The following is a 21,743-nucleotide window of genomic DNA, read 5'->3' on the forward strand; positions in this document are numbered from 1 at the left end:
GTTTTTTTTTGGGGGGGGGGCGGCAAACAAACCCCCCTACCCACTCATATCATATCACCCCGCCTATTTGCAAGCCCACCAACCCCGCACTTACCCCATCCAGGTTGCGGGCAGCTTCGGTGGGTTCACCGGTTTCTCCCCCCAATCCAGTCCCTTCTCTACCCGTCCAATCGGGTCTCGGGATCCGCTTCCTGATTGGCCAGGAGGTGAAGCAGGAAGACATTAGCGAATATTATTTTGCAAATGTCACACAAGTGTGTGGGCTCGGGGCGCAGACCCACCCTTTTTGAAGCAAATTAGAGCCTTTGACTCTTATCTCGTGCGTTACAAAAAAATAACTCATAGAACTCTATGCGTCCAGTGCCCCACATGGAGATTAGGAGCTGGTGCATAGAGATTAGGGGGGTGGAACCCTGTGCCCCTTATGGACTGGCTGCCACTTGCTGTATGCCCCTATGCCTGTGTAAATGCTTCTGTGCATTGGCATTTACCTGCACATGCGCATATGATGCATATTCCAGAATGCAGAGGTTTTGCTGAACAGGTCACAGATAATCTGCTTGCTGCAGACATGCTTGCATTAACCCCGTAAGTCCCAGAGTGGGTGTGAGCTGAGCCTGGCATGGGTGCAGGGTGCAAAGCTATGCAGGGAGGGAGATCGCCATTGCTGGAGAAGAGGAAAAAGAGACATAAACCAGAGACTCGCAATGATGGATGTACACATACAGGAGCTAGGGGAAGCTATGTGCGTTACAATACTGGAATTAGCCATTGTTCTCACTGCAGCCCACTGATAGCTGTTGGTTGGTGGTTACTGTACATCACACCTTATGCACTTAAAGAGCCCAATAGGGTGTAAAAAGTCCAGGCACGCTGGCTGGATTATTGGTGAGACATCACTTTCTTTGGGTCAGGACAATTCATCCTAATGTGGCCATTAGGGTCCTGGTTAAGGGAACACTTTGTCCACAAAAAGTGGGGCACTTTGCCCACTCGCCAACAGAAAGGGAGGCACTAGTCCACTGACCATCAGCAAGGGGGTTCTCCTGTCCACTGACCATCAGCAAGGGGGTTCTCCTGTCCACTGACCATTAGCAAGGTCAGTGGACAGGAGAAAGTACATCAAACCAGCAGTATATAATAGAAGGCTAATCTCAAAAAACCTGCAGTAAATCTGCACTGCACCCGCCTTGTGGGTAAACCGCAGCACATCAGTGTGGAAGCAGGCTTATACTATTATGCCCAGTGTATTGCTTCACACTGACCTGAAGATCTCTTCTTTCCAGCACCACTCTGGAGACCTCTAGCTGGGATAAGAGGTGGAGTGCTGTTGGTATCACTTCGCATGGGACAGGAGTCAAAACTTCAGAGGAGGCATCGGCTTATGTGGCTCATGCTCCCTACTACAGCTCCAACTTTACAAGTAATTCCTCTGCATTGCACTCTGTTTGATGCTCTGGGATGGCGGGTCAACAAGCTCAGACCACCAGTCACCAGGCCGCAAAGGTTGAAAAGGCATTTCTAAACATCGGGGTTCAACCTCCCAAAGCACCAGTGCCCAATGCTAAGAGGTATCGGGGTCTTTGGCATCCCAGAAGACAAGAGAGGGGTGGCGGTAAAGGAGGGGCTTATGTATCATTATTTTTAGTACAAAATGCAATGACTGGTCATCTCAAACCAGAGAAATATTAGATAAAATGGGTTCAAGAATGTTCAGTAAATGTTGTGTAAGGACCTTTTTTATTGAAGAACTGATGTTTTCCAATGTCAGGGAATGTCATTTTCACTTTGGGAATCTTGACCTAAATTTGGCTTGATACATAAAGATTGCTTCTCTAAAGGATTTATAAAATAAATTGTGTGAATATTTTCTTCATTTATCCAGTCATGTGTAGATAGAATATGTAAACAGGAATTTTCTGTATGATAAAAACTGTATACCCCTTAGACTTTAGATGTCACCAGTGGTGGCTGGTGCACAATTTTCTTGGGGGAGCAGCCGCCACTGGATGTCATTATTACACTTGTCAATTATGAGCCAGTGAGTCTTGCAAGTTATATAACTTTATACATACATATACACAAATAATCATTTTTAAGGCTACGTTTACATGGGGAGTACTAAAGCATACACCTAAGGAAGGCGGCTGCGTGTTTACCTGCATGAGGATGCATGGATGTTCTGTGCATCCCAGTGCAGACAGTCACATTTTTTCAGTTGGGACACCGCACAGATGTCAGATTGGGAGCAGCGCCCCAATGCACCTGCTGAGTCCCAACTGTGCATCCACATGCAGATAAACAAGGCCCCCCATGGACATATGCTTTAGTATGCCCCATGTGAACATGGCCTTAGAATAACCTAATTGAGGATAGCCATGCAACTTGCATTTGTATTTATTGCATCTTGTGTTTATTAAAATGAGAAAGCAGTGTGGTTCTTAATTAGACATGTGCAATTCATTTCGTTCCAAATCGAAATTCGGACGAATTTTTTTTCATTATTCAGAAATTCAGATGTATCCAAATTACTGAAGAACAATAGTAACAAATTTAAACAAATCCGAAATAACGAACCTAAATTCGGACAAAATTCAATATGAATTAGAAAACAAATTCAAATCAAAATAAAAATTAGAAAAAATTAGAAATTGATTTTTGAAAAAAGAATAGAAAAAAATAGAATATAAAAGAATAAAGCAATGGAATAAAAATAAAATAATAGGATAGAATAAATTAAAATAAAATAGAATATGACTGTCTTTCAAAATTTCAAATAGAATAGATTAGAATGGAATCCAAAATAATAGAAAATAATAGAATAGAAAATAAGAGAATAGAATAGAAAAACAATAGAATAGAATAAAAATAGAAAGAATATAACCATTTTCAGAAATTTGAATTTCGAATAGAATGAATTTCAATTGAAAAGATTAGAATAGAAAATAATATAAATTAATAGAATAGAAAAGAAGAGAATAAAATAGAAAAGAATAGAAAAATAATTAATATAGAAGGGAATAAAATAGAAAGAATATAACAGTTATTAGATTAGATATAGAATTAGAATAGAACAGAAAATAATTGAAAATAATAGAATAGACAAATAATAGAGCATAATACTGGTTCGAATCCCGATCACGACAGCATCTGCCAGGAGTTTGCATGTTCTGTGCCTGCGTGGGTTTCCTCCGGGTACTCTGGTTTCCTCCTACCTCTAAAGACATGCTGGTTGGTTAATCAGATCCTGTCTAAATTGGCCCTAGTATATGTATGAATGTGAGTTAGGGACTTTAGGGGAGAGACTGATGTGAATGTACAATGTACATGTAAAGCGCTACGTAAATTGATGGCGCTATAGAAGTACCTGAAATAAATAAATATATAAATAATAGAATAAAATAGAATATAGAATCATCTTCTGAAATTTGAATTTCGAATAATATGAATCAGAATTTGAATAGAAAAGATAAGAAAAGAATAGAAAAGAAAATAATAGAAGAGAATAGAACAGAAAATGAATAGGATAAAATAAAATAGCAAGAATATAACGGTTATTTTGTTCTATTCTATTGGTTTTCAATTCTAATCTCTTATTTTCTATTCTATCCTTTTCTATTATTTTCTATTCTATTCTAATCTTTTGTATTCAAATTCATTCTATTCGAAATTCAAATTTCGGAAGATGGTTATATATTATATTTTTTCTATTTTATTTTATTTTATTCTATTGTTTTTCTATTCTATTATTTTCTATTCTATTCTATTTTCTTATTTTCTGTTCTATTCATTTGTATTTATTTCTATTATTTTCTTTTCTGTTCTAATCTTTTCTATTCAAATTCAAATTCATTCTATTAGAAATTAAAATTTTGGAAGATGGTTATATATTCTTTCTATTTTATTCTATTCTGTTCTATTGTTTTTCTATTCTTTTCTTTTCTAAACAAATTTTTGCGTCCTGCACATGTCTAGTATATATGGTCATTTTTAGATTAGTAAGTACACTTTGTTATTAAAGATAAAGTGGACCTTCCATGCCAAACAGAAGGCCCTTTTTTGCAAGCTCCCTGCCCAACCAACACAAGTGACAAAAAAAAGCAATTTGTAAATAAACAAAAAAAATTGCCTCGGCCCTGGCCTACGGTGCACCTGGGAGGCAAGGGTGGCGTCACTATGCCTTCAGGTAGCGCTAAGAGTTCCACATCCCGCAACAATGCACTTGTGAAGTGGACTGAAGTGCCTTCTCGCAGGATTTAAAGTTTCCAGCTTTGTTCGAAGGCACAGTGTTCTGTCCCAGGCGTGTGGGGTTTTTTTTCTGTGTTGTATTGAACTGTTTATCTTTGTTTTATGTATGCTGGCATCTGCTGGCAGTTTTGCACCATTACTACCTATTTTCTTATATGATTGGGTGTCGCCCTCTGCCCTCCCATCCTGTTTAGTACTAGTTACTTTAGTCCTGGCTAGGTCCTCTCTGTTTCTTCCATGTTCCCTCACTCAGTGTTAATTATTCACAGAGACGGTGCTTAGGAAAGTTGTTGTCTTCATAGACTTCAAAAGAATGCAAAACTGCAATTAGCTGAAGTAACATTGCATTTAGAATGTAAGCTCTATGAGCAGGGCCCTCCTGTCCCTTCTGTATTGAACTGTACTGTAATTGTGCTGTCCCCCTTCTACATTGTAAAGTGATGCGTAAACTGTCGGCGCTATATAAATTTGTGTATAATAATAATAATTTGATTTAAATTTTGTGCATTACTGAAGAGATAAGCTGCCTGTAGATGGTAAAAAGTCAGCAGTTGACCATATTGTTAGGACACACTGAGTGTAAGGATTTATGTCAATGCATAAAGCAGGATTTGAAACAGAACACACGGTAATGTAATCTGTGCCTCCCAGAAAAGCCAAGGTAAGTGTTTTTTTTTTCTGGTGAATGGATTGTGTACAAATAGATTTTAAAGATAGTTGTGTTGGAGGAGGCAAAGGGCTTGCTAAAAAGCAGACCTTTCCTTTGCTTAGAGGGATCTACTTTAAAGTGATTGTAAACCTCAGACATGAAATATGAACAAAGCATATCCTTCTTTAGTGTGTACTTGTCTCAATTAAAAGCACTAAGTGTCAGTTCTTTCTGCTGATTTGTTCCTCTGCTAGCAGCATGAATCACTTATGACAAGTTTTCCTGACACCAAGAGAAAAATGGTGACAGGGGAGGGATCTCCAACAGATTGACAGCCTCAGCTCTGTTCCTGTGTGCTGTGTGAAAGGGGGTGTGTCCCTTCTCTCCAATCAGATATCAGAGCTCTCCTCACTGAGCTCTGCAGAGTGTGATTCCAGCTCTCCGCCCCCTGTTTTCTGACAGCTCAGACAATCTTTATAAATTCTGGACTTATGTAGACACATCTCTTAGTAAAGCAAATTATTAATTTAGACCAAGCGCACTATTTAAAGTCACAAGCTAACACATAATGTGCTAGGTACACTACTGTGCAAAGACAGGTGTGAAAAAAAATTGTAAATTAGGAATTCTTTCAGAAGTAGAAGTATAAATAGTTTATTTTTACCAATGAATAAGTAATAAAAGTAAGTGAACAAATGAGAAATCCAAATCAAACCAATATTTGGTATGACCACCCTTTGCCTTCAAAACAGCATCAATTCTTCTAGGTACACTTGCATACGGTCTTTGAAGGAACTCGGCAGGTAGGGTGTTCCAAACATGGGAACTAACCACAGATCTTCTGTGGATGTGGGCTGCCTCAAATCGTTACCTCTCTTCATGTAATCCCAAACAAGAGATCAGGGATCTGTGGAGGCCAAACCATCACTTCCAGGACTCCTTGTTCTTCTTTACGCTGAAGATAGTTTACATACATTGGCTGTATGTTTGGGGTCGTTGTCCTGCTTCAGAATAAATTTGGGACTAATCACACACCTCCCTGATGGTTGGCATGATGGATAAGTATCTGCCTGAATTTCTCAGCATTGAGGACACCATTGATCCTGACCAAATCTCAAACTCCATTTACAGAAATTCCACCCCAAAATTGCAGGGAATCTCCACAATGCTTTGCTGTTGCCTGCAGACACTCATTGTACCAGCTCCAGCCCTTCACCAACAAACTGCCTCCTGCTACAACCAAAAATTTCAAATTTTCACTCATCAGTCTAGAGTACCTGCTACCATTTTTCTGCATCCTAATTACAATGTTTTTGTGCATGGTTGAGTCTTTTAGCCTTTTTTCCATGTCAGAGGTATGTTTTTTTGGCTGCATTTCTTCCACGAAGACCACTTCAGGCCAGACTTCTCCAGACAGTAGATGGGTGTACCTGCATCCCACTGGTGTCCTCCTGTCCTCTGCTGATGACACTGCTGGACGTCTTCTGATCTCAAAGTGAAGTAAGCATGATGTGTCTTTCATCCATTTCAAGTTTCCTTGCTCGACGACTGTGTTTACGGTCCTCAGGGTTGCCTGTTTCTTTGTGCTCTTGAAACCCCAGTCTACTTTAAAATCTTTGCCTGGGAGAGACCTTGCTGATGCAGTATATCTACCTTGTGTCTTTTTGCTGTGCTCAGTCTTGCCATGGTTTATGACTTGTTAAATGTCTCTAACAGCCTCACCTTAGTAGCAGAGTTTGGCTGTTCCTCACCCAGGTTTAAGCTTCCTACACAGCTGTTTCTGTTTCAGTTATTGGCTCGGTTTCAACCTACATATGAAATTGATGATCATTGCCACCTGACTCTAATTCTACAAAATCCCTATATTTTGGCAAGCGTAAGAACTGATATGGATATAAAGCCAAAGGGTGGACCCACTAAATACTGATTTGATTTTGATTTTTCTTATGTTCGCTCACTTTGCATTTTGTAAATTGATAAAAATAAACAATTTAAAATATATATTTTTGAAAGCATTCTTACTTTACAGCATTTCTTCACACCTGCCTACAACTTTTCGCAGTACTGTATGTATACAGTATGTTCACATCTGCCTGGGTTAGAGTTAAGGCATTTAATTGTTTGTAGAGTGTACTGTACATGTAAATAGTTGCATGTGTATGTGTTTTGTTTTTTTTACCTTGGAAAAGATTGTCCTCTTAAAAAAAAATTAGAGCTCTCCTAAATTTCTAGTGCAACAGGAAGATGAGAAATAAGCTTCTTTCACAAATCCAAGCCCCCTGTCCTTCTAGTCAGGCTGGCCCATCATGCAGGTTTCCCGAGACGAACACCTTTTTCACCTCTTTTTTGTTTTTGGCCCTCAGCACTAACTATACTATAACTGTGCTATAGGTACCATAGACGTATGCACAAGGTGTGGCGGGTGTGCCTGAGCACACCCTAATCACCCCATGTGGTGCCGATTTCCTCTGCTTCCTGTTTCCTGTACCCCCGCTGCATTGCTGCCAACTTTCCCTCTCTCCTCTCAGGAGTGGAGAAAGGGGCTGGTAAATATTTCTTTCTTTTCTGAATGAACACAGTAAGCGATCTGTACTGATCGCTCCTGACTTCATTCTTAACTCTTCATTCTTAACTCTCCTGTCTTCATTCTTAATATAAAACTGTTTACTGCAGGCTGCAGAGAAAGGGACTGGGGAATCTCTGTCCTTAGATTCTTTCTCTTGTTTCAAAAGTAAGACATCAGGGGTCTGTTTAGAACCTTGATATTATACCAAAATAATTTTAAAAAAATAATAAAAAATAATATTGTAAAAAAAATGAAATTGTAAAAAATAATTATAAAAATAAAAAACTACAGATTAGGTCGTTATACAACCCCTGAAACCATAAAACCTCCACCCACTCCAAATCTTTTCCTCACCTACTCTTACTCACAAAGTCACTTTCCCCGAGTCTCCAGCTTACTCATACTTCCTGATATCCAACTTCACTTCTCGTAGGGTTTGCTAGTGGTCCATAGTCAGCAAACTAGCTGACTCTTGAGCCACCAGGTATATAGAGACAGGTGACAGTCGTCACCCTCATACAAACACACAGCAACACCACTTAAATATCTCCCATCTCTTCATCCCTAGCAGTGAGTCCACACACTCGAACTATAGCCACCATACTCTCTACGGGCCCACGCTCCCTACATATATGCTTTTAGCGAAAAACAGGCCATAGGCTTAGTATCGCATAAAGCGGTGAATAGATTCCCTTGATTGTATCAAGGTATTTAATTACAGACAATACACATACCTATCAAGGAATCCGTACAATGTTTCAACCATTTCGTTAAATAAAGGGCTCATTGCCCCTGTTGAGTTTTCGGTTATTGGTTATATATTTAGGATTTCTTCTTTTCCTTAAACTTGAATCATATAAATCTACAATGCTGTTTGATCATTTTTGAATACTGTACTTCCTACTCTGTATTACCATGTTGATACAAGCCTGTAACACCTTTCTTATTTATCGAGATTGTGTATTTCAACATGTAATTCAACTTGTTTGAACAATAAAGGTACCTTAAAAAAAAAACAAAAAAAACTACTGACACCATCCACTGCCCTACTAATACAAATCTTTGCTCTACTGCTCTGCTGATACACACGCATGTGTGTTTGTGCTCTGGGGTGCACACCTTTTAATGCAAAAGCTGCGCACACCAATGATAAGTATCATCTTAAGAGGACTCCAGGAACATCCAACATGAGACTCCCACGTGCCAACATACCATGTAGGCTTTGGCCCATATGGGCTTTTACAACAAGTGATTCCATATAATATACAATATTTTTACCAAAACAATTCTTTAATAAATGAATGTATGAACACATTCTGTGCAATCACAGCCACATCACTGCTGTTGCATTAATTAAAATACATTATCTGCATTGTTTTCAATTAAAGGTGTAAATTAATTAATTTAACTGAACCCAATTTATTAGGAGTATTCTTAGGGCCAGTCCACCCAAAACTCATTTTCGATCATTAATGCCACGTACACACGACCGGACTTTCCGGCAGAAAAGGTCTGACAGAATCATTCCGACAGACATTCCGATCGTACGTGGGCTTCATCGGACTTTTTCTTTCTAAAATTTCGACGGACCTAGAAATAGAACATGTTTCAAATCTTTCCGACAGAATCAGTTCCTATCGGTAAAACCGCTCGTCTGTATGCTAGTCCGACGGACCAAAAACGACGCAAGGGCAGCTATTGGCTACTGGCTATTGAACTTCCTTTTTATAGTCCCATCGTATGTCATCACGTTCTAAACGATCGGACTTTGGTGTGATCGTGTGTAGCGGAACTCCGTCGGAAAGACCGTCTATTCTGACGGAAAGTCCGGTCGTGTGTACGCGGCATAACTGCCTTTCCTAAATTATTCATGAGCTCCAGCTGCAAGATCTTCCTGCTGGAGTAACACAATAAAAACAATATAACATATCTAAAGACAGTGAGACCCTCTCACAGTGGCCATGGAAGATAGGCAGGTCTAGAAACTCATTTGCTGAGATCTTACCATCAGGATCTTTATGAGATATACAAAATAAGAAATTGATCACATCTGCTGGTGTCTACCTAATTTTGAAATATTAGTATTAGATGAACTGACCCTTTAAGTTTTCCCAGACTACTAGTATGTACAGTATGTTGATCTGGTTTCTACAGGTGAGTGACATATGTTTCTCTGCTTTTTAGTCTCAAATGTCTCAGAGGGTGTCTCTATCCCATTGTCTGTGGGACATAGAGGGTAAGGGTGAAGCTGATGTCCCCCTTGTCACCATCTCAGTGCTTCGTTCTGCTTCAGAGTCCCAGCTCCAGCAGCAGAAACAGCGTGTGATGGGGGAGAGCGTGCTCTGTCTTTAAATGAGAAAACAGTCTCACATGAACACTGTGTGTGGCTTTGGACATTTGGTCTTCTTCACTTTGCGCATAAAGCGGTTAAACTCGCGATTAGCCTTGTCCCACTTGTGGATTGCGGTGAGAATGTGCTGATTTTTCACTTTCCGCCCCAGAACCAGAAACTGGCCGTTCAGTTGCTCCAGCTGGGGACATGGACAATTAGCTCCATTTTTCAAGTAAAGGACCAGGTCCCCCCACTCCTTCCTCTGGATAGGACCCTTATTCAGTGCCTTCTTCTTCTTCAGAATCAGCTTTCTGTCTCCGCTCTCCTTCTTCACTTCCCGCACAGAAACCTTCAAGGCTATAACAAAGAAATATATATTAGGAGCAGTTATAGAATGACCCCTAACCCCCCCAAAATCTGACTCTACATTTCCTCTGCAGTTCCTACTACTGCAAATATCTCTGATGCCTTATTTACAAATCAAGTCCAAGTAGCACCATTTAACTTGATGCCAGTAAATCGTAGACATTTCTAGTCCACAAAAGATAGGATACATCTTTAAAAACCAGTGCCAAAATTATCACCCCTTTTGGCATTCAAAGAGTTATGAGCAAGCTAAGCAACAAAATTATCATCCGCACTCAGGTCGTATATGTCAAATAGCTCTTTTATTCAAGTTTATTAAAATCCAGCAGCAAACAGACTAATGTCTTGGTTAATACATTGTAGAGATGACGCCTAAAGCTGTCTTTTTCACGTTTGGAGTTCCCTCTAGTTGGTCAGTGCAGATACTCCTCCTGTCTGCTGATTGGTGATACACTTGAGGGTTTATATATAAAACATTTGTTGGACAAATGTGACATTCATCCCGCCTGCAGGAATTTTCCCTGTAGTTTCTCTAATATGATTATTTCCTATGATTGTCAGCTCCATCTAGTGGACAAAATGCTGTATTTTTTCTGATTAAGGCATTTAGGAAAAATATAACACATTATAGACACTAGATGGAGCTGATGATCTTGGTAATCATCATATTTGACAAACTATGGTGTGAATTCATGCAGACTGGGGGAATGCTTGTGACATTTCTCCAACAAATGTTTTATAAATGGACCCTTTGGTGCATTACTTAAAGCAGAGCCCCAGCCCCAGCCCCCCCCCCCCGAGCTGCTGACTTTTAAAATTAGGGCACCTGCCGGTCCAAGGATCTCGTGACGTCGCTCCCCAGCCAATTTTTCAGTTGGCTCTCGGGTACTGCCACCACCATTTCTTGTATGGGAAACCGACAGTGAAGCCTTGCAGCTTCACAGCTGGTTCCCTACTGTGCATGCACAAAGCGCGCTGCACTTTTTGAGTGGCCCAGCGGCGGTAGAAGGAGGAGGGGGGCGGGACTTTGCCTTGTTTTTGACAGGTACCCCCCCCCCCAAAAAGGTGTCAAATGTGGCAGCGGAGGGGGGGTGGAAGCAAACAAGCGCAGCTTCTACTTTTGGGTGGAGCTCTGCTGCTCATGCCATCTAGTGGCCAAATGCTGTATTTTCCATTTTAAATCAATGAAAACGTTTTAATCAGCACAGAAAATCACATAATAACATGTAAAGCATGGAAACATGGAAAATCTTTAAAAATACACTTGCAGGTGCACAAAGCTCAGAATACTCCAAGCTTGAATGGCCCACCATCATGACCCACAATATAAAGTAGAGAATACTTTGCTCCCCGGTAGGGATGAGCTTCGAGTTCGAGTCGAACTCATGTTCGACTCGAACATTGGCTGTTCGCAAGTTCGCCGAACAGCGAACAATTTGGGGTGTTCGCGGCAAATTCGAATGCCGCGGAACACCCTTTAAAAGTCTATGGGAGAAATCAAAAGTGCTAATTTTAAAGGCTAATATGCAAGTTATTGTCATAAAAAGTGTTTGGGGACCTGGGTCCTGCCCCAGGGGACATGGATCAATGCAAAAAAAAGTTTTAAAAACGGCCGTTTTTTCAGGAGCAGTGATTTTAATAATGCTTAAAGTCAAACAATAAAAGTGTAATATCCCTTTAAATTTCGTACCTGGGGGGTGTCTATAGTATGCCTGTAAAGGGGCGCATGTTTCCTGTGTTTAGAACAGTCTGACAGCAAAATGACATTTTGAAGGAAAAAACTCATTTAAAACTACCCGCGGCTATTGCATTGCCGACAATACACATAGAAGTTCATTGATAAAAACGGCATGGGAATTCCCCAAAGGGGAACCCCCGAACCAAAATAAAAAAAAAAAAATGACGTGGGAGTCCCCCTAAATTCCATACCAGGCCCTTCAGGTGCGGCCCCCCCCCCCCCTCCTGAACCGTACCAGGCCACATGCCCTCAACATTGGGAGGGTGCTTTGGGGTAGCCCCCCAAAACACCTTGTCCCCATGTTGATGAGGACAAGGGCCTCATCCCCACAACCCTGGCCGGTGGTTGTGGGGGTCTGCGGGCGGGGGGCTTATCGGAATCTGGAAGCCCCCTTTAACAAGGGGACCCCCAGATCCCGGCCCCCCCCCCTGTGTGAAATGGTAAGGGGGTACAAAAGTACCCCTACCATTTCACTAAAAAACTGTCAAAAATGTTAAAAATGACAAGAGACAGTTTTTGACAATTCCTTTATTTAAATACTTCTTCTTACTTCTATCTTCCTTCATCTTCTGGTTCTTCTGGCTCTTCTGGTTCTTCCTCCGGCGTTCTCGTCCAGCATCTCCTCCGCAGCGTCTTCTATCTTCTTCTCCTCGGGCCGCTCCGCACCCATGGCATGGGGGGGGCTCCCGCTCTTCTCTTCTTCTTCATCTTCTTCTCTTCTTCTTTTCTTCTCTTCTTCATTTTCTTCTCCGGGCCGCTCCTCACACATGCTAGCATGGCGGGAGGCTCCCGCTGTGTGACGGCGCTCCTCGTCTGACAGTTCTTAAATAACGGGGGGCGGGGCCACCCGGTGACCCCGCCCCCCTCTGACGCACGGTGACTTGACGGGACTTCCCTGTGACGTCACGGGGAATGCCACAGGGAAGTCCCGTCATGTCCCGTGCGTCAGAGGGGGGCGGGGTCACCGGGTGGCCCCGCCCCCCGTTATTTAAGAACTGTCAGACGAGGAGCGCCGTCACACAGCGGGAGCCTCCCTTCATGCCAGCATGGATGCGGAGCGGCCCGGAGAAGAAAATGAAGAAGAGAAGAAGAGAAGAAGAGAAGAAGATGAAGAAGAAGAGAAGAGCGGGAGCCTCCCCCCATGCCATGGGTGCGGAGCGGCCCGAGGAGAAGAAGATAGAAGACGCCGCGGAGGAGATGCTGGACGAGAACGCCGGAGGAAGAACCAGAAGAGCCAGAAGAACCAGAAGAACCAGAAGATGAAGGAAGATAGAAGAAAGAAGAAGTATTTAAATAAAGGAATCGTCAAAAACTGTCTCTTGTCATTTTTAACATTTTTGACAGTTTTTTAGTGAAATGGTAGGGGTACTTTTGTACCCCCTTACCATTTCACACAGGGGGGGGGCCGGGATCTGGGGGTCCCCTTGTTAAAGGGGGCTTCCAGATTCCGATAAGCCCCCCGCCCGCAGACCCCCACAACCACCGGCCAGGGTTGTGGGGATGAGGCCCTTGTCCTCATCAACATGGGGACAAGGTGTTTTGGGGGGCTACCCCAAAGCACCCTCCCAATGTTGAGGGCATGTGGCCTGGTAAGGTTCAGGAGGGGGGGGGGCGCACTTTCGTCCCCCCCTCTTTTCCTGCGGCCTGCCAGGTTGCGTGCTCGGATAAGGGTCTGGTATGGATTTTTGGGGGGACCCCACGCAGTTTTTTTTTTTTTTTTTTTGGCGGGGTTCCCCTTAAAATCCATACCAGACCTGAAGGGTCTGGTATGGAATTTAGGGGGAACCCCACGTCATTTTTTTTTTTTAATTTTGGCCGGGGTTCCCCTTAATATCCATACCAGACCTGAAGGGCCTGGTATGGAATTTAGGGGGACTCCCACGTCATTTTTTTTTTTTAATTTTGGTTCGGGGTTCCCCTTTGGGGAATTCCCATGCCGTTTTTATCAATGAACTTCTATGTGTATTGTCGGCAATGCAATAGCCGCGGGTAGTTTTAAATGAGTTTTTTCCTTCAAAATGTCATTTTGCTGTCAGACTGTTCTAAACACAGGAAACATGCGCCCCTTTACAGGCATACTATAGACACCCCCCAGGTACGAAATTTAAAGGGATATTACACTTTTATTGTTTGACTTTAAGCATTATGAAAATCACTGCTCCTGAAAAAACGGCCGTTTTTAAAACTTTTTTTTGCATTGATCCATGTCCCCTGGGGCAGGACCCAGGTCCCCAAACACTTTTTATGACAATAACTTGCATATTAGCCTTTAAAATTAGCACTTTTGATTATTCATGTTCGTGTCCCATAGACTTTAACGGTGTTCACGTGTTCGAACGAACTTTTTTCCTGTTCGCATGTTCTGGTGCGAACCGAACAGGGGGGTGTTCGGCTCATCCCTACTCCCCGGCTTCTCTTTACCTCTCTGATAAAAAACACCTGCTGTGCATAGTTGCACATTATAGCCTTATGCTTCAAAAATAAAGGACTAAAAAAACAAAAACAAAAAAAAACTTCATACAAACAGATGTACATAAAGGCTAAAGTCTTTTTAATAAACCCTGATGGAAAAAGAATGCTGAGACAATAGATAGTAAACTCAGTTATTTCCTGTTGCTGTTCTGATGAATCCTCTAGCTGAGCTGCACTGCTGAGGGTCACTGGAGATGGCCTACAATCCTACAGCTGAAGACTGTCCATGAGTCTACAATGGGATATGACTAATCTGAATCTCTCAGCAGTATCATCCCAGCCTACAAACAGCTGGAACAGCAAAGACACAGATGATGGAAGATCCCATGCTGCTTCGCTGATACCACTGACATGACACAGGAAACATTCAAAAATGCTACTTAAAGGACACCATACCTGAAAATTAAGCAAGATATGTTATATGCGACATTTAAATTTACCCACGTCTCTACAGAAACTGTGATAGTGGACATAAATCTCACGCTATTGTGTTAGCAGTAAAACTATCCTTTGCTTCTGTTATGCCCCGTACACACGATCGGACTTTCCGACAACAAAACCGTGGATTTTTGTTCGAAGGATGTTGGCTCCAACTTGTCTTGAATACACACGGTCACACAAATGTTGGCCAACAATTACGAACGTAGTAACGTAAAAGACGTACGTGATATCTCCATTATGAACGCTACTTTTACAAGACCGAGCGCTTCCGGCTCGTACTTGATTCCGAGCATGCGTGGACTTTTGTCAGACGGACTTGTGTACACACGATCGGAAAGTCCGACAAACATTTGTTGGTGGAAAATTTGAGAATGTGCTAGCCAACATTTGTTGGCGGAAAGTCTGACAACAAATGTTCGATGGAGCATACACATGGTTGGACTTTCCTGCCAACAAGCTCAAATCCAACATTTGTTGTTGGAAAAGTATTAGGCAGAGAAAAGAATAAAAGAAAATGATGAATGTGTGAGTGTTCATAAAATAATGGGTGTTAATATGAAACGGTTATGGGGAGTTATAGTAAATACATGTACAGTATTGACATTGTGGTTAGTACTTTTGCCTTGTAGTTCTTGGTCCTGGGTTAAAACCCCAATTGGTATTGAAGATTCTATGCTCTCACATGTCTGCATGGGCTTGCTCCGGTTGCTCAGGCTTTCTCCCACAATACAAAAACATCCAGGTGGCTGCTTTCTCCAAAATTGTATAAAGGGTGGGTGTGCATGGTAGGGGAATTAGACTGATAGAGCTTCTTCGGGGTACAGGCACTGATTTGGCTCTATGGTGTTGATTTACTAAAGATAAATAGAGTGTTCACCTTGCAAGGGTAGTTGCAATTGTAAGGGAATTTCCCCAGAGCTTGGTGAATTAGGTGGAGCTCTGCTGACTGGTATCCAATCATGTGCAAGAAAAAAATACATTTTTTTTTAAATTGTCCTTGCTCATATTGGGCTATTTTTGCAACATGAAAGTTCACCAAAAAAACAACAATGAAATTCACTAAGCTCTGTTTAAAGTTCTCTTGCAAAGTGAACAACCTGTTTGCCTTTGGGAGATCAACCCTAAGTACTCTGATTGTGTATGAGAACTGGTCATGTTAGTCCTTACATTTATTAATGGATATTTTATTGTGCCCACCCCGGGGCATCACATTTTTTATGGTTCTGTCTTTCATACGGCATGTTCCTAGGACATCCTTTATTAGCTCGGAAGCTGAGGTGGCAGTACACTCTAAGTACACCTGTAACAAGAGCAATATGGAGGCTGCCATTGTTGACCTTCTTCTGAAAATGCTAGTTCTCTGGCTTCAATACTCTGACTCACTGACCTGGAACATACACTGTATTGTCAAATTTAATGGGATGCCTGCCTTTACAGGCACATGAACTTTAATGGCATCCCAGTCTTAGTCTGTAGGGTTCAATATTGAGGTTGCCCACCCTTTCCAGCTATAACAGCTTCAACTCTTCTGGGAAGGCTGTCCACAAGGTTTAGAAGTGTGTCTATGGGAATGTTTGACCATTCTTCCAGAAGTGCATTTGTGAGGTCAGGCACTGATGTGGATGAGAAGGCCTGGCTCTCAGTCTCCCCTCTAATTCATCCCAAAGGTGTTTTATCGGGTCAAGGTCAGGACTCTATGCAAGCCAGTCAAGTTCCTCCACCCCAAACTAGCTTATCCATGTTTTTATGGATCTTGCTTTACCCCTGCAGCCATCCTCGTACCCCGCTCTGGCGGCCGACATTGTTCCCGGAGTTATTTCCAGGTATCGCGGGCACTGTGATTGGCCAGAGCCGCGATGACATCACTCCCGTGCGGGAGCCGCCGGTAACGGCACAGTCTAACTGAAGCAACGGCACGTACGTGCCATTGCTTCAGTTTGCTTCAGTGCACATGTGCCGATGACGTCAGCACATGCAAATACAGGGGATATCTCTTAAACCGTGCAGGTTTAGGAGATATCCAGTGTAGCTACAGGTACGCCTAATTATAGGCTTACCTGTAGCAAAAAGTAGTTATAAAGGGTTTACAACCACTTTACTAAAGGGAAATCCACTTTGCACTGCAAGTGCACTTGGAAGTGCAGTCGCTGTAAATCTGAGGGGAAGATCTGAAACGAGTGGAAGCTCTGATGATTTTATCATCCAATCATGTGCAAGCTAAAATGCTGTTTTTTATTTTCCTTGCATGTTCCCCTCGGATCTACAGTGCCTGCACTTCCGAGTGCACTTGCAGTGCACTTATAATGCAAAGTGGATTTGCCTTTAGTAAATAACCCCCTTTGTGCTACAAGCAAGCTCAGCTTATTTACCGAGGGCCCCCATGCCAAAACACTGGCTAAAATAACATTTGATTGAAACACCCTGCAGGTAAAAAACATTAGTTAATATAATCACCTTACTCCCAACTTACGTAGAGATCGGAGTGACACCACAATCTGTCTGGTGAAAGCCCAAGGAGTGCTAAGAATCTCAAATCTTGCAATACGAAGCTCGAGCAACCATTGCAGGAGCGTTTCCTCATGAGGTTTGAGCTATTCACCATTCCTTGGGAACTCACCAGGCCCTCACCTAGGCATTACAACCACCAGGAAGCTGTGAGTAAGGTAATGCTGGCCATACACTATACGAAAAATCGGCCGAAAAATCGTTCGTATGGACACTTCGTTCGTTTTTCGGCAAGTTAGTGGGTACAAATCGATAATCGTTTGTGACGTTTTTGTGGAAAAAAAACGAACGGCATGTTTGGAAAATTTCTGCCGAACGTACGATAAATTGCAAGGTTAATGTGTTTCCCGTCCGAACTGCCTGCACTAGGTATATGTAAAAAAACGAACACAAAATTATTTATTCATGTCCACTGAACAGATTATCGGACATTATATGATGGCACGATCGTTTGCGGTCACGGTCGAACGTTCGTTTTTCGAAAATGGGTTCGGCCGATTTTCTGTATAGTGTATGGCCAGCATTAGTATATTACCATTTTTAAGCACAGGTTTTTTGTTTTTGTTTTTTCCATTATAGTGCAGCATTTTAGCATGGGGAGAGGGTTCTCTCTAAATAAGTGAACCTTGCATTTTAATGCAAGATCCACTTAAGTTGTGAATAGAATGTTAAACAGTAGTTCCACAAAACAATGTAAATGAGTTGCTGAGTGGAATCTGGTGTATTAACCCCTCTGGGTCTTCTAATTAAATCAGCAGGAGGCCCCTGACCATCACCTCAATTGCCTTTACTTCAACTAGATTTCTAATTAGAACAGAGTTGTCGCAGCTCCACCCTCCTCATTATAATGAACAGTCATAAAACAAGGCTGTGACTTCCGTGTTTTGTTGGGATGAGGACACACAATATAAATTATATACAGTACGATGTGTAAAGATAGTCTTACCAAATTCACTGGCACACATATGTTCATAGAGAGAATCAGCCTTTATCTCGCTGTCACACTGCGGGCAAACTTCTGATCCTGTTTAACACACAAACATTATCAAAGACTTAATTATTTTTGTTATTATGCACGATAGTAACAACATTTTGCTTATCACTTCACTAAATAATGGGAGACAGTACAGTTACATTGCCATGAGCAGGAGAAACTGTGCTACAATCTCCTTAATATCCACGGCTCCAAGTTCCGGCAAAACATCTTCTGCCTCCAAAGCTGTGTAGTTCACAGGATAAAACTGGCGCTACAATATATCAGCACGAATGGATGTCCTTTATTAAAAAATGGGGAGTACAGTCAATAAAACGTGTTTCGGCCATCCTGCAAGAAAAAGGCATAAAGAGCTAGTATGCATTGCATACTAGCTCATTATGAAATACTTACCTTAATTCGAAGCTGTTGCAGCGGTCCCCGTACACCGCTGTGGCTGGCGACATGTCTCCTGGAGTTATTTCCAGGTTTGCGTGCTGCGGCGCTGTGATTGGCCAGAAGCCGCGATAACGTCAGTCCCACGGTCACGGTACGGCTCCTGAAGAAACGGCACGAGCGGGCTGCTTCTTCGGTGGGCATGTGCCAATGACGTCGGCACGTGTGAATACAGTGAATATCTCCTAAACTGTGCAAGTTTAGGAGATATTTCCAGTACCTACAGGTAAGCCATATTGTAAGCTTACCTGTAGATAAAAGTGGCGTAACACTGCCTACTGTGAGTACAGATCTGTGTCTTTGGGGCCTGTCGAATGAGGGCCTCCCCCTTCAGCTAGAAGAGTCAGTGGACAGGTGTCAGTAAAGGGGATGCTAGATAGTGTCCTGAAGATAATTTAGAGCAGTGGTCATCAACTCCTGTCCTCAGGACCCACTAACAGGCCAGATTTTAAGTATTACCTTGGGGAGATGCAGACTAGAATACTGCAATCACTGAGCAGCAAATGATATCACCTGTGATGTATTTCAGTTATATTGCAAACCTGGCCTGTTAGTGGGTCCTGAGGACAGGGTTGATGACCAGTGATTTAGTGCATCAAGTCTGCTGCTAGTGAGAGCAAGAAGACTTAACCCTTCCATGCATGTGGCTGTATGGTCAAAGCAGTGTGACTGCTTCTACTACCAATCCAACGAGGCCAAGTCATGTTGCTTGCCTTGATTCTGAGTTGCTTATGAGATGCTTTCACAATGATTGCAAGGGACAGACAAGCTGTCCATATAAATACTTCTATTTTGCCCATAATATATCTTTCAGTACTGTCTCCTATGGCAGTGGCACCAAAAAGCATGAATTCCTATAAATCCATAGAACACCTTCCAATAACTTTCTCCCATTACTTGTAAAATGTAATCATTTATTACTTAAATATATTGCCTTTAATATTTTTCACATAAAGTCATATCTTCCATTATTTAATTTATCACCTCCTAATAGATGCTCCAATTACTTCCTATATCAACTTTTTTTAATAACTTTCATTACTCCACGAATTACCTCAAAAAACTCCCCCTCCTCCAACCAAAATAGGGTGGGCTCTGGACGCAGAGCATTGCGCTCAAAGCCCACTTAGGTGTGTTAGAATAGCTCTGTTTGCTGCTCCCCCCCCCCCCCCAAAAAAAAAATTACCACCAGCCGTCACTGCCCTCCACATTTCTCCTTCCAGTAAATTAACTCCTAGTCTACCTAACTCTATTTCCTTTCAATAGGATATATGATCAGTTTATTAAATAATTTCCATTAATCTTTGTTGCTGCTCCATATTTGAATACATTTAAAGTACAGGCATACCCCACTTTTAAGTGCACAATGAGGTTTATTTACTAAAGCTGGAAAGTGCAAAATCAGGCTCACTTCTGCATAGAAACCAATGAGCTTCCAGGTTTTATTACCAAAGCTTAATTGAACAAGCTGGGGTTAGAAGCTCATTGTTTTCTATGCAGAAGGGAGCCTGATTTTTCACTTTCCAGCTTTAGAAAATAAACCCATTGTGTACTTAAAAGTGGGGTATGCCTGTATATCTAAAACCAATACAAATTTCTTAAATATTGGATAATATAGAAAAGGGTCAAAGTGTATCTAAACTGAGGAACAAAAATGTAATACTGTAAATGGCAGCTTACTAGTACTTATGGGGTGACTTCATTAGTTTTCCTTTTAGTTTTTTTCTTTATTTTCACCTGCCAGTAACACACTTCATATGGAGAAGCAGTGCTATTAACCCACCCATAGACGGTCCAAATCTTAGCTGGTTCAGCAGGGACTGGCCAGGACTCAAACCATTTTTGGGCAGGCTGATTGTACCCAAGTTGATCGATTTTTCATGCGATTACTACCAGTGGCTATAATCACAGTGTGTTCTCCCAGCAGGGATGGCTCCCCGCGCCAAAGGGATGGTGTTCTGCAGTTCAAAGAAGCTACTTGGGCAGGCATGATAATGCTGGTTGAGATTTCAGTGCACTAAAGAAAGAAAACACAGGAAGTTAAAAGCTCACTGGATTTCTAGTAGGATCAACAGGTATTTTTATTAAAATTTTCAAACATATACAGTAAAACACTTTCAATGGTATATTTAACAAACCAAAAATTGTGAGAATAGTTAATTGTTAGAGTTTATATACACTTTAAACTCCTTGTCGGTTTGTTTTATTTCTTTGCCATCTGTGTTCCATTCAAGGATTTTCCTTTCATTTCTCAATGGTTTTTGCCACACCATGATGCAGAGCATCGCTGCCATACCATGTGTATAACCCTGTAGGGTTGAATTTGCAGTGTAGAGGGGCAGTAAGACCCATCCACATTTCTTCCACCCCCCCCCCCCCCCCCCCCAATCACAAGTGTAAACAAAGCTTTGCTGAATGAAACGCATTAGTGGTATGAGCTCAGGGCATCTGCTATGCACCAGATGGAATAATAAAACATGGCTCCCAACTGTCCCTGATTTTGAGGGACTGTCCCTTATTTGGAGCAATGTCCCTCTGTCCCTCTTCCCCCCCTCATTTGTCCCTCATTTTGGTCTGATCTATATATTTGTACATAAAATGCACTTTTTATCTTTCAAAAAGTGTTTCCCAGTGCTAAAACTTTCAACCAAATTCTAAATTGCTGCATTTGTAATTTTTAAGAGCCAATATAAAGGAATAGAAGTGGTAAAAAAAAGCACTTGTGGATTTAATTAACCTTTTTTTGTTGGCTAATTCTCCTTTAAGAAGGTGTGATAGGGGGCGTGTCCTATGCCTACATACATTTGCTGGTAGGTGTCCCTCATTCCCATCTCAAAATGTTGGGAGGTATAATAAAATTATACGGCAAAAGTGTATGTCAACTTTGAGATCTATTCCATTCTAGTATTACTACTTAGCTATAAATATCTGCATATAGAGTATCTCCTTCTCATACTTCATAAATCACCTCTGAAAATTGCTCGCACAGCTCCACGT

The 21,743-nt window shown here is 41.8% G+C and overlaps 1 protein-coding gene across 1 annotated transcript in view; it reads right to left on the minus strand.

Moving 5' to 3' along the window:
- Window positions 1–8,734: 8,734 nt before the first annotated feature.
- SFRP1 (secreted frizzled related protein 1) overlaps window positions 8,735–21,743 on the minus strand; it is a 37,382-nt gene continuing 24,373 nt past the window's right edge. The window contains exons 2-3 of the mRNA XM_073622207.1: window positions 18,264–18,341; window positions 8,735–10,152 (exon numbers count right to left, since the gene is read on the minus strand). Of these exons, the coding sequence (XP_073478308.1) occupies window positions 9,830–10,152; window positions 18,264–18,341 (401 nt within the window). The 3' untranslated portion in view covers window positions 8,735–9,829. The remainder of the gene's footprint in view (window positions 10,153–18,263; window positions 18,342–21,743) is intronic.

This window comes from Aquarana catesbeiana, linkage group LG03 (assembly GCF_042186555.1).
Source record: "Aquarana catesbeiana isolate 2022-GZ linkage group LG03, ASM4218655v1, whole genome shotgun sequence".
Lineage (NCBI taxonomy): Eukaryota > Metazoa > Chordata > Amphibia > Anura > Ranidae > Aquarana > Aquarana catesbeiana.